This window comes from Barbus barbus (genome assembly GCF_936440315.1).
Source record: "Barbus barbus genome assembly, chromosome: 43".
Taxonomy (NCBI): Eukaryota; Metazoa; Chordata; class Actinopteri; order Cypriniformes; family Cyprinidae; genus Barbus; species Barbus barbus.
This window is the reverse complement of record NC_136721.1, coordinates 16,470,271-16,484,139: the sequence shown is the minus strand read 5'-3', so window position 1 is coordinate 16,484,139 and position 13,869 is coordinate 16,470,271. Positions and strand designations below refer to the sequence as shown.

The window sequence follows — 13,869 nt, the reverse complement described above, 5'->3', positions numbered from 1 at the left end:
TTAACACTGATAATTAGTCCTCTACTTATACACACTCGTGCTTCAAACATGAACAAACCTGTATTTTGCCAACAAATGCATAAAAATTCTTTCATTTCCCCAGATAATCGCTTCAGTCATTGGGCTTGTTTACAGTCAAACTAATATTCGTTCTTAGCCATTTTCACATCTACAAATACATGTGAATACAGCAAGCCATTAAACGTTCACTTTTCTTCTGTACCACAAAGGAGCTCTGCAGGCTGTCATTTATCAGGACTCTGGGTTCTTTGTTGTAATTGACATGTAATCCGTCGGGCCTTTTCTGCAGAACAGATGTCACAATTGTTGGTGCCGTTGCTCATTGCTTGAGCTCATTGCTTGAAGGGAGAGATGGCGGAAAAAGCAAAAGTGGTTTAAAGCCTATCCCTTCGTACATTTCCAATCTCAGGCATACAGCAACAGAGGCTTTCGCAAGCTTCAGATAACGCACTTCATCGCAGACACGGAGTCGCTCTGGACCACTGAGTCAATATAGATGCTTCCGGGCTTTTTGATCTCCTCCTTTTGTTGAATGAGTGCAGATCGGTTCGAAAGACATTAACCTTTGCCTTGTGGGTAATTCCCATTTATTTTGCTTCATTGTGCAGTTGATTGGCTGAACACACAGGAGAGGAGACACTAACTCACGGTCTCCAAGCAAGCAGCCAAACACCGGCTGATTCCTTCTGTTGTCAAGCCTTCATCGTTTCATTGCTCTTGGCTGATATGTTTCTATTTAAAGGGTGCAGTTGTGAGTCCCAAATTGTTTTAAGCACACTTCTAGGTGGTTTGGTTACTGGCCCAAATCTATTATATTCTGGTCCTTAGAAATCACTTTGATTCTTCTTTCAGTGTAATTCTATGAGATTGTTTTATCGTCCATTAAGTGAAAATTGTTTGTCTGATTGCTTGTAGTTGACGGTCTTCATATTTCAGCCTACGAATGGCTTGCGTACAGTTTTCACTGCATATTAAACTGAGAGAAAGTGTTTTAGCATTAAAATATGACGCTTCATCTTTAAAGGCAGGTTTTTCGATCATTCTTTAAAGGCTTTTTTTAGTGACAGGTGGTTTAGTTCCCTCGCAACACTGAGAGATGTTTGTTTTGTGTTCTGCGAGGCACTTTTTCCCTTCACCTGCTTTTAATACTGTCAATTAAAAATGATTTGTGAGACTCAAGTCGCCATGACAGCGCTCTGGATCAACAAATTATTTTCACTTAGACAAGTAATCCATCTAGTTAAATAGGACACATTACCGATTTAAGATTCCACTGTCAGTGCACATATCCGTGTATTTGTTCACATGTACTTGAGCTCGTTTGTCAGAGCTGTCAATTGAATTCAGGGTGCCAGGGCTAAATATTTTAAATGCACATGCATGTCTTCTGCCTAATACTAGAAAAATCTAATATATATTATCCAAAAATATAGTATAATATAATTAGTGCTGTCAATCGATTAAAAAAATTAACTAATAATCGCACATTTTTCTGAAATTAATCGCGATTAATCCCACCTAACATTAAAGTTTTTAAATATACTTTTATATTGCAATAATTTCACATTCACTCTTCAAGTTAATGTACAAACGACATATATATTTTTGCATTTGTTTAATGGCATCTTTTTTTTTTTATGACTGAAGGCCAGTATCTCTGATACCAATACTGATTTCTCTATACCCCCCCCCCCCCCCCCCCCCCACAATATTTAACAATTGACTATAGCCATTCAACATTACAGTATAATTGAGAACTATCAATTTTAAAATTTATTAGACTTTTAAAAAATAACTTCTAATTTAAGTGAACTTAAAACAATCTTCACATAAACCCATTATAATAAATATCATATTTACCTGTGCCCTTCAGCAGAAATATACAGAAATTGAATTTTAAGTTATCAAACACTAAATTCTAAATGAATCCTTAAAGCTATAAAAGTAATTTTTTCCCCTTTTTTTTTTTTTTTTCTTTGTCCTTTGATTAATAGACATCCCAGCAGCTGGTTATTAGGTTATTTTGGCTGTTATTTCTTTAAGAGCTGTCGCTGCTGAACAGGACGCAGATGCATCATATTTTCTCAACTCAACTCTTTTTACCTTTTCTTAAAGTGTCTGTTTATGACCTGACGAGTTGAATTGGGTGTGTTTATATGAGTGAGACAGCACTGGGCTGCTCCAGGACAGTTTTGAAAACCATTTCATAGACATGTTCTTAAATGTGACTCATATAAAATATATTACATGCAGCTTTAATCGCCTTTTTGGTAACTTCATTACTTAACTGACCACGACATTGCATGCACGTAGTTTATTTCGCGCTTTTATATGAAAGGATACAGGCTACAGCGCACACTGGCGCCTTTGTGCGAAGATCACGCGCTACGAGCACAGTAGTTTCTGTGCTTGTTTGACTCGTGCCTGCCACTGAAGTGAAGCTAGATCGCGCGTCTGAAACGCCTCCGGTTTGATGTGTTTGTAAAGATGTTCTGCGACTGAATAAATGCACTTCTTGTCTGCTTCAGTCACAAAACGTGACAGAAGCAGCAGTTATGAGTGGGGTGGCCAACCCTAGGCCCCACCCCTGCGTTAATTGCGTTAAATAAACTGAGAAAAGGAATCGCCTGTGTTAAATATAATGTAAAAGTTAAAAGTTGAAGGCAACCAGCTTCAGGACATTTTTTTTTTTTTAGTTTTCTTAACTTTCTCAACTTTTGAAGTGTAGAAGAATCTAATATATTATTATCCAAAATGTATAATAAAATAATACATTCATGTATTAATGTCTATTTACTCATTTATGTGTGTAATATTTATAAAAACTGATATTAAAATAATCTAAAAATATAATATATCATAATAAACATGTATTTTACCAAATACTATATAAATCTACTATTTATTTTCCAAAAAGTATATAATATATATGAATTTATGTATTAATGTCTATTACAGTGTCTATTTAGTAATTTATTTATATACATTTATATTTTCTATCGCTTTTTAATTCTAATGTAACAAATTATATATATTTTATATATATAATTGCATGCATACATATATACATATTTATAATTGTATGTATGCATGTATGTTATGGGGTGGAGGTAGTATTGGTAGTGGCTCTATAAGGCTTGTTAAGGACTACAAATGAGTTGGACTACAAACTCCATGAGACTAGGTACAATAAAGAGGAAATCAAACTTTGTGGCCTTCCTCTTTGTGGTACCATGTGCTAAGTAGGAGAAGCTGTGTGGCATGTTTCAAGGCTGTGATATAGCTGAAACGACTAGCTGCCTTGTGAGCAGTATGGAAGTAAATTGTGGAGTGTGCTTACTGGAGATATACTGATGGATGCCTCAGAGAATTGAGTAGAGTTATTCAGTAACACAGATGATACGTGAATTTTTTTTTTATTGAAAATATTGGTGGCTTTATATTGGGTCTCAAGATATGACTTTAATGTTACATTGTGATGAAGTAGCTTGAATTTTTGTGAGATTGTGTTTTTATGTTTTGTTTTGTTTATTTGTTTTGTTTAAACCAACAAACAACATTGGGGTTCCCATTTTCTTATACATGGTTAACTACGTTAATGTGAGGAGTAATTTGTAGTGGTTTGAGTTAAGTGAGTGTTGGGTTTTGACACTTTGTGATATTTGGTGTTGTGCTGTGATTGAGTGCATGTTCTTTTTCACAGAGGAATTGCCATTCTATATGATTGTGGAACCCTATGGTCTGTAGTGGGTTTAACCTTTAATTTTGTTCCTTCTGTTTCTTTGCCACTAATAATTACCTTTTTATGTACAATAAATTTAGTTGTAGTTGCAAGGAAACACACTGTGGTTGTTGGCCTTCTTTTATATCTTCCCCATTACTTGTAAGGCCTGGGCAAGGTTACATACGTGTGTGTGTGTGTGTGTGTGTGTAAGTGTAAAACACTAGGTTTCTTTTTTCTATATTCTATCTACTCGTTTTCTTTAAAAAAAAAACACTTTCTATGTGTACTGCATTAGACTAACCAAGACTTGTAATAGCACTTGCATGTTGTTGCTCTTTTGTTGGTTTTGATTGCTTCTAATATCCTCATTTGTAAGTCGCTTTGGATAAAAGCGTCTGCTAAATGACTAAGTGTGTGTGTGTATAATATTTTGTTACTTCATAAATTGAAATATTTTAATAGTATGTATCATTAATATAATCTAGATTTAACCCTATTTCAGGAGCTGCATACACAGGGAAATTACTTTGTCGCTAATGATGACATTTCCCACTTTGAGGTCTCACTGCTTGGCCCCGTCAACACGGAGGTCTCCTGCTGCATGCCTGACTGAGTGACTCAACGTTTAGCCCTGAGACATCAGATGAGGGTCGCTGAGGGGCCATAACCCTTAAACCTCAGTCGCTCTGTTAGCCTCTGTCAGCGTGATGTCATACACTACTCGCTGTTTGGAAAAGCTATGACCTGGGTCTCTCAACTTAACGCCTTGGCTGTCTCATTTTCCTTTCTAAAGTGGAAAGAGCAGGAAAAGAAGGTAGAAGAGAGGTGAGGGGGGCTTGGGAGGAGACTCCGATAGTCTACCGAGGATTGTGGGAACTCTGCGATAAAGGCTGAAGCTTAATCCTGCATTAAGCTGGTGTGTGTGAGACTGCAGTACTCACACAAACTTTTTGTGATCGTTAGGAATGATTGCGTGCCTGAGTTTGTTTCCTTACAGGTTATTTCTAAATAGTTTGATTGTTGTTTTTTTACATTTCTAAATCGTAGTTATTTAGTCATCTTTAACATTCATTTGCTTTTGAACCGTGTGTGGTCTGAGATATTCTGAGAGTTGTTGTCACTAAACACTCCCAATGAAGGCCTGCATCTGTTTGTGTATGTGTGTAAGCATTTTTTTTTTTTTTGTGCCAAGCCTTTACTGGAATTTGGAGCAGGAGCTGATCTTGTTTTGCTGCTTTATGAGTCTGAGTGGATGTCTGTAATTGAGGTTATGGGTGATTAAACTCTCCATGCCCCACACAAACGTCTAACCAGCCATCAGTCAGTGTCACCCGCCGTGCTCTGCGCTCAGCCTGGGACTGACTGACTCACCCGTGGCCCCCCTTCTACATTGGATGCTTTGTAGAGTCAGATTGGCTTGAAATCTAAACAGTTTAGTGTAACCTTTTGTGTGTGTATATAGAGACGGTTTGTGGTGTTTGCCTTCCTTTTGCATTTTCATGTATTATTCCAGAGGGTTAAAAGTAAAAAAATATTAGGCATTTAAACAGTGCACATTAGTATGCATATGAGTTGCATGTATGTATATATTTAAAATATTATGTGTATATAATAATATATATAAAAAAATCATAACATTTTTTGATAATCTTATTTTAAGTACTTAAAATCAATTATGTAGCACTTGAATTCAAATGAAGACTCAAAACAGTTATACTACACACACACACACATATATTTATTTATTTTTACATTTACATGTATACGTCCATTAATGAAGAGTAGATAATAATGATCTTAGAAATTTCTTACACTTTGTATTCAGACATAGTGTTTCTGGACTAAGTCAGAGATTTATTATTCTGCATATATATTTGAGTATTTAAACTCTGAAGTGTGCTTGTATAAGCATACATATATAATAAGGGTGCATATACTGTATATATAGTGTGCATGAAATTGGTTTTGTCTTGTGCAACTTTTCTAGCGTTTTGTTTGTGTTTTTGCATGTGCATGCACATGGTATTTTTGGTATTGCCATTGCCAGAGGCATGATGATGTTTGCTGGCCTAATTGGCATGTTAATGCAGACGCTGTGGGTGGGAAGGGATATGCTGGAAGCTAATGTGTCTTATCAGGACAGGCGGTGAGTGACCGCGGGGTGAGACCTGTCCTCCTCGGCTCCAGAACCTCAGCTGCGTCTGCAAGGCCTGGGATTTTTACACACACATGTCTGCGCATACATGCCTGTTTGTGTAGGGGCGGAAGGGGCTCTCTGTGCTTCGATAAGAGTTTGTTCATGATGTGTCGGTTGGAGTGTAGCTGTCCTCATTAACCTTGTGTGAGGAAGAGGGGTGAGTTGATTGAGTCTGGCAACACAGTCACGTCAGGTCAGCTATGCTATGTAATCTTATAGTGTGCTATATATATCATATATAATCTTATTGTGTGTGTGTGGATGCTAATACTAGGCGGCCTGGATGGTTGGGTTAAGGTGTGTTATATTAAAAATGTTATTAGTATTAATTATAAGTTTTAGTAGTAAGAGTTTTTAAATGTAATATAAGGTAAAAACAAATGTGTGTATACATTTTTATGAATATAACTATTTATTATGTATTTTATTTGTAAAGATATCATGGATTAAATCATACAAGCTGAAGAAACCATGCCATTAAAAAAAAAAAAAAAAAGTCAAATTTGATTTTAGATTTATTTAATTTTTTTAAGATATTTATTGACTCGGACAAATAGTCATGAGTGACTACAGGGATGCTCTCTTTTATATTTATATTACAATAATTTGCATTTTTTAAATATGTTTTTAGTCAAGTGTTTATCTGTAACCAAGCGAGTGCTTCAAATGAAAGATTTATCTTTTCTTTTAATGGTATTTTTGGCTCTTGAATATGGGAGTCGATGTTCTGCCTTTCACATCACAGAAGCGTGTAATTTTCTATATTACAATGTCAAGTCGCTCATTTCAGCTACAAGAGAAGGCATGTAATGTGAAGTTCATCCTTTTCTTCTGAGTCATATGTCGGAATCGTTCTTTTAATCTGCCTTCTTACTGTAAGCCAGAGCAGTAAAAGCTCTCACAACTTGTGGAAAAACCCAGGCGAAAGCTTCACTTTAATGTCCTTTTCAGCTTCTTTTTGTGTTTTTTGGCCTCTGTCCAGAAAAAATGGAGGGAGAAGGGAGGAACGAAGTCAGCAAAGCCCATGTTTGCCGAGTGCCGTTCGACGGCCCCTCGGTTTTGCTGAGGTCGAGGTGTTTGAGAAGTTTCAGGTGGTCCGATGCTGAGAATTTGTGAAGGTGTGTGTTTTCAGGCCACTCCATACCTGGCATGAACGTCTCTCGTCCCGCAGCCCAACTGTAGCCAATCAAGACTCAGAATTTATGGGCATATTCCAGCAAGCCAATGAAAAACACCTGCCCGCTCAAGCATTTCCCCAGGTGCCAATCACAATACCTCGTACTGAGGGTTTACATGAGTTAGCCAGTTATAAATTGGGCATGGTGGGCCCTGAGGAAGCATGAAATATGAATTCAATCATAAAAACGGTTCAGAAAAGCGAACAGCACCACATTACATCATGAAACGCTAATGTTCCTGTTTGGAAAAACAGCCATCAATAACACTGAGAAGTCATTGTTCTGTAGAGAGAAATGAAAATGTGACTCATGGAATTCAAAAGCATTTACAGTGTAAAAAAATAAAATAAAAATGAAGGACGGCTGGTTTTAAAGTGTATGCCTGAGAGAAAAAGTGACAATCTTCTAGTTGAAATAAAAAGTTGTTTTAGCCCTGCCGTGGGCCAACAAACGTGCCAACAGTAACCAAAATGTGCTTATATATGCAGCTGACTCTTTGTCTCTCGTATCTCCTGTCCTTTAGGAATAAAGAGGACATCTGACGTCCCTCTCGGGCAGATGACGAGTGTAATTCACTTGGACAGGTTGAGATTTTAGGCACATGCACTTCTTTTGACATGGTGCGGACCGGGCGGGCTATCCGTTTTCCTGCCTCCACTTGATCAAAAGTGCATTTGGTTTCATACGTCTCTGTGTGACAAAAGCTGCCGTTTATTGCTCTCAGTCTATGCACTCAAAGGCCTTTCCGACTTTTTACAGAAGGGCCGGTTGAATCAACAGAGCCCTCTTTAAAGTCGCCCTGAGGTTGATTAGCCATAAGAGAGGCGAATCGTTTGAAGTGGTGCTTTTTCGGGGCAGTCCGCCTGGAGTTACAATAACAGCGGTTTGTTTGCGTCCATGGCACGGCTGTGATGGGTGTCAAGAGACAAAGCTAATTGGACATGAAGTGTTTTACAATTAAAAACGCATAGGAACCAGAGTCAGTATTCACCTCACATCACTCGGAATAAAAGACCGTTTCTGAACCCAGTTTATCCCGGGCCCCAGGGGACTCCCTCTGATGAGAACTAGAGAGAGACAGTGAGCAAATCCCTGATAGCGAAGTCAAAACTCTCACTGATTTCTGCTTTTTTTTTTTTCTCATTTATTTTGAGAAGAAAGGGACTCACAAAAATTGCAATGATGGTGCTAATTTTTGTGATCGGTTAATTTTAGAAACATTTTTCCACAGTGGATGTTTTTCTAAATTTTTTATGCTTGATGGTAGTGATGTATCAGCTGTTTTGAGGTTATCGACAACCTTTTCTGAAATAAAAGAAATAAGCTAGTCACTAGGTCATAAATATATAACACACAACACTATATTTTGGTATATTTGCCATTTATAGCAGTCATTTGTTTATTTATTAGTTTTTTTTTTATTCCATTATCAGAAATTTATTTAATTATATAAATGTATTTAATTATATTTATTATAGTTTTATTTATCATGTTTTATTTATTATATAATTAGATGGATATACACACACACAACTGTATTTCTATATATAAGAAATTATAGCAGCCATATTTTTAATTACAAATGTTATTCCCAAAATATGTGTAATTGGAGCTATAGAGAAATATGCAATATAGTGTAAAATAAATATAAGAAATATATGTATAAAATAAGACAAAGAAAGAAATGATATCAGCAACACATCGCTGAAATTTCATCAGTTTTTTATGAGGTGTACAGCATGTGTACGTGTTTGTTTGTTTGTTTGTTTGGGAGTAGATGTGTTTTTGGATGAGAATCTCATTATTCATAAAGAACATACTTTCCTCGCTAATGTCGGTCGTTTGTCTTGGAAGTGCAGCCCGCTGGGTTCCATGTTGTTGTTTGTTTGTTGCAGGCAGACGGGAGGATTGTGGGAGAGGATCGCAACCGCACTTTCCCCATGAGACATATAGCGCACTTCCATATACGCACACAAACACACTCACGCGCACACACACTCAGCTCCTCCGGTGTGGCACACGCATTCCCCTCGGCCTGCAAAGCCTCTTCCTGCCTCACGTAGACGCATAGTTTCTCAGAGCAGACCACCCTCCCTGCTCTTACCCCAGGGGTCCACACAACTGTTCTCAACTTTTCCGGGGGAGGTGGTGGACGATTGGAGTCTGCAGCCTCCACAGTTCTCCACAGTTCTTTTAGCAGCTCGCCAAAACCCAATCACTCCCCATTTGGGTTTCATTAACGGGACCCGAGCAGAACAGAGGACAAAAGAAAAAATAATCATAAAATGGAAAGAGAAAAAGATTTCAAAGGCTTATGTGGTCAATAAATTCCGGCCTTTCCAGAAACTGCGTCTGAAATGGGAACTGATCCCTTTGTGTTTCTCCGAAGCGAAAACCAAAACAGAATCATGTGTATACTGTGTGATAGAAAGAAATTGCACTTTTATATAGAGCGTGATATTATCTTCCCAAAGCAGCCTTATATGTGGATGGACAGAGAAACGTCTGCTTTGGGACTTTGTCAAGGACATGCGTACAAACAACCACTGCAAATGTTTTTACTTGCACATTCATGTCTCTGAAATGGGCCTCGGTGCCAACTGTAACACTCTTGCACGTAACTCCCGTGGTGGCGGCACTCAGAAATATTTACATGAATTAGCGAGACCTGTTCTCTCGATACACTGCAGAACAGAAAGTGAATACGGTTTCTATCTTGAAATAGCAGCTCGCCCACAACCGTCCACACACATACAGAGAGGGAGGAAGTGACAAATTCCACAGCGTACTGCCATCAGCTCAGCAGCCTCACTTCATGTAATAACCGTCAAATTGAATCACAGCCATCTGATTGGTCGACACCCCCCTCAAATCCAGACTTAAGAAGCAGTAAGTTGCATATTACGCTTTATTGTTCCTTCCGCCGTCGTCTGGTTTTGTTTCCCTTTTTTTTTAATTGCCGCGAGCTTGTGTATCCACACGTGCGCTGAAAAGAGCTGGTGTTGTTGCAGCGAGGGCTTCTGGGATGTGTAAAATTCAAGCGCCAGACCGCCAAACTCCCCTCAAGCCTCATAAAGACAACCCACTGCACCCAGCTTAGGAAACGCTGGAAAACCAAGCCGCCCAGCCCTGGCCACAGGCCATCTCAGTTAGTTGTTATGGAGTTCTTGTACCTTTAGTATGGTAATGTCATACTTTAGGAGACATTTGATGTCATTCATTATGTTCACAGAAACCAGAGAAGTGCATGATGGGTGTTGTGTATGAAGTAGGGCATCCACGATTACTCATTTTTGCTCAACTTTTACTCAACTTTTCAGACTTGTTAATACCAAGGACCCCCAAATGTGATGATCCCTTTAGACGGACCCCCTTCCTAACATATAAAGGTAAGTATAAAATGTAAATAGTAAGTGTTTTTTGTTTTTTTATATATAAAAGGCATCATTTTGTTTAAAAATGTATTTACTGTCGTTTATATTGTCAATGTACAAAAACCAAAATAAGATTTTATCTGCAAATTTTATTATTATTAAAATTATTCATTAATTTATTTGTTGCACCTTTCACAGTAAATGATGATCTTTTTTACTTTTTTACATTAAGTTTTTGTAATTTGTAATATTTTACACTTGTTTAACATGTCAGTGTAAAATATTTAACAAAATATATAATGAATTAAGTTTTTACAGTCTGAAAAGTTTGACATTTAAATGATATATTTTTTTTAAATAAATATACTTAATAAAAAACATTACCTGAAAAAAAAAAAAAAATACAAAAATTAACTTGTTTCAGCTAGTTAACATTTCTCATTTTCATTTAGTTTAAATTGAAGGACTAAAATAACTAAACCTAAATCAGAGATTTATATATAGAGAGATCAGAGATATATATATAGAGAGAGAGAGAGAGAACTAATGAAAAAAATGTAAATGTTAAAATTAAAATAGACTAAGTATCTAGTAAAAATATAATAGTATAGTAGTAACACTGACATGAATACAAAGTAAATATTTTCCAGATGCGTATATGTATCTTCTTAATAATTTACTTTAGGACATAATGAAAATGTAAAGCAATTTATATAATTTAGTAAACAGTATGTTGTCTTTATAATATCATGATAGTATTTTCTCAAAGTAAAAAATAAGTCGTTAAATTTACAGCTGCCTTTATATATTAGGAAAGGGGAAGCTAATCATTGTATTCGGTTGTCCTTGATATCAAAGTCTGAAAACTGCTTAACTTTTCGGTGTAACCCCAAGTGTGAAGTTTGTAATCATATGTATAGTTCCTCTCTGTGTGTGGTTTTGCCAGATAATATCGTCCGAGCGCACGCCTGCTTTGATTCAGTTTCCTTAATTTACGCAATCTCATGAGCAGGTGGAAGAACTGAGTTAAACCTACACTTCCTGTTTGTCTGTGGTGATGAGGAGTCAGATCTGACCAGCAAAGCCAAAGCAGCGCAGATCTCTAATGCCCTCCATTTTAATAAAACCCTGCCTTTACCTCAGCGGGCCATTCTGTTAGCATTAAAGCCAGCGCCACGGGACCCGTTCTCATTCGCGCATTATCGCTAATTCATTTGTGGATTTCAAATGAATGCTTTTTGTTAGCGTCTCACGCTGGGACCCCGGCTGCCAGTCTTTTTTTGTGTGACATGAGTGTTTTGTGTAGATTTTGCTTCTGCTGCTGTCAGAGAGTAGAGGGATCGCAGAGCTCCTCTGAGGAGTGATGGGAGTCTCGCTCTGGCTCTCCGGGGAGGGATGCCACGGGCGGCAGCACGTAATTACCCTCCCTGTCATGTCCCGCTCCCGCTCTAATCATGTCCTCGACTGTCAGAGCACTCTCCTGAGAAGATTCCGCTCTTGCTGCGCCAGCCACCACCGGCACCACTTCGCTGGGTCTTAAATAAGCCCGCACCCTCCTGCTAAACTCATCTGATTACTTTCAGCATTATGCAAGGACTTGAAATGTGTCATAGCTGTGGCACAAAGGTACAAAGGGAAGCAGATCTCTGGGGGACGAATGGAGCTTTTCTGAGGAGGTCTTAGACAGTTTGATCAAGGTCCTGTGTGTGTGAATGCAGTTATTAGTGGTGCTTGCAACCCCAGTGCTAAGTATTAAACTTTGGTATAATTGTCCCGTGCATGTGTTACACACATGAGTGATGGAATCTAATCGTACAGCTTGTTGAGAAGGTCTATTATAAGTGATTAGTGATTTGACGTATTTTTTTTAGTTGAGCAGAAATTTGATACATTTTTATATGCGCTACTATTCAAAAGTTTGGAACAGAGATTTAAGCACAGAAAAAGCACAGGAAAAAATAATATTATGACAAATTATTACAGTTGATTTCTAAATATATTTAATATTTATAAAATTTCTCCAATCGTCAGTGTCACATCAAATCATTTCATTATGCTGATGTGGTGCTTAAGAGTTTTTTTTGTACAATAACTTTTTATTGTTTTGACAAATAGAAGAACACAAAAACGATAAACATTTTTTATTATGCTGAAAACAGTTGTGCTGCTTAATATTTTTTCTGGATTCTGTAATTAATAAAAAGTGTATTTTTATGCATCATTTTACTATAATCATGTTTTTATGGAATATAATATATGGAAAATAAATAAGTTATCCTTATTTAATAAAATAATTGACCTTTTAATTTTATTTTTCATTTTATAATTTTTTAAAATGTATTTATTTGTTTTTAATATTTGTTATATTGCGATTAAATAGTAGACCTTTTTAAATTTAAGTGTTATGTTATTATTATTATTATTTTTTTTAGGTGTGTTGCAAAGTATTTTTATAATTTTTTTGTGTGCAAGTACTAAAACAAACCAAGGAAAACATTCATCATGCTTTGTTAACAATAAAAAAGCCAAATCTTTGTATTTGACAGAGACAGTGCAATGAATGATTCATTAGAAGAACCAACTCGGAGACATTTGCTTGTGAATCAGACTATATAAATCACGCTGTATGGATAGCATATTAGAAATGTGTTTTTATGATGTGGTCAGGTGAAATCAAAATAACATAAACTGTAACTAGTCACCCAGAGCTACACTGTGTCTTGAGGTGCATTTTTTGAAACATTGTATATGCATTGTTTTGCAAATTAATTATTGTCTCATTCCCCACCCTCCCAAAATGATTACTTCTAAAGGATGCAGGGACAGAGCTACATCAAAGTTTCTCATGTTTTTTTAGTTTGTTTGAACTCCCCACTGCACAGTTGGCTTCCTTCCACAGTGGACCATTAAATCAAAGCAGCTTTAGTGAAAAGTAAAAATAACATTCTATGAGAGTTAGCTTTGTGTTCATAAAGGCGAGGCCGTAAGAGGCATGTTTAGTTGTTTAGACAAAGTGTGTGCGCACAGGGTTGCATGTTCTGGAGTGTGGGTTGGCTCAGGGCGAGACTCATATCACCTCTGAGATAAAGAGAACAATTAGGCCGTATCAGAGCGGCGTGATGTTTGCAGCGGGGCAAGAGGAGCGATAGCAACTGTAATATCTCTTATCTGCCCTCATACTCAGCCAAGTGTGTCTCCTCCACTTTCTCTCCTCTAGGTAAACATCTCTCGCTTGTACAGTACACCACAAAAAAACCGAGAGCCTGACAGTCGAGTTGAGCTCTTAATGATGACAGTTCTAGAAGCAGATCTGTGAAAATAAGACGTTCGATCCATCAAACCGTGGGTGGCAATTTACCACACTCGCGATATCCT

At 37.2% G+C, this 13,869-nt stretch overlaps 1 protein-coding gene across 4 annotated transcripts in view; it reads left to right on the top strand.

Annotated features, from left to right (window-relative positions):
- Positions 1-13,869, top strand: part of LOC306862058 (retinoic acid receptor RXR-alpha-A) — a 116,077-nt gene that overhangs the window by 45,469 nt on the left and 56,739 nt on the right. For 2 of the 4 annotated variants that reach the window (XM_079404655.1, XM_079404656.1), the window contains exon 3: positions 10,441-10,509. The exons of the other annotated variants lie outside the window; for them this stretch is intronic. In XM_079404655.1, the coding sequence (XP_079260781.1) occupies positions 10,441-10,509 (69 nt within the window). The remainder of the gene's footprint in view (positions 1-10,440; positions 10,510-13,869) is intronic. 4 annotated transcript variants of the gene reach the window in all.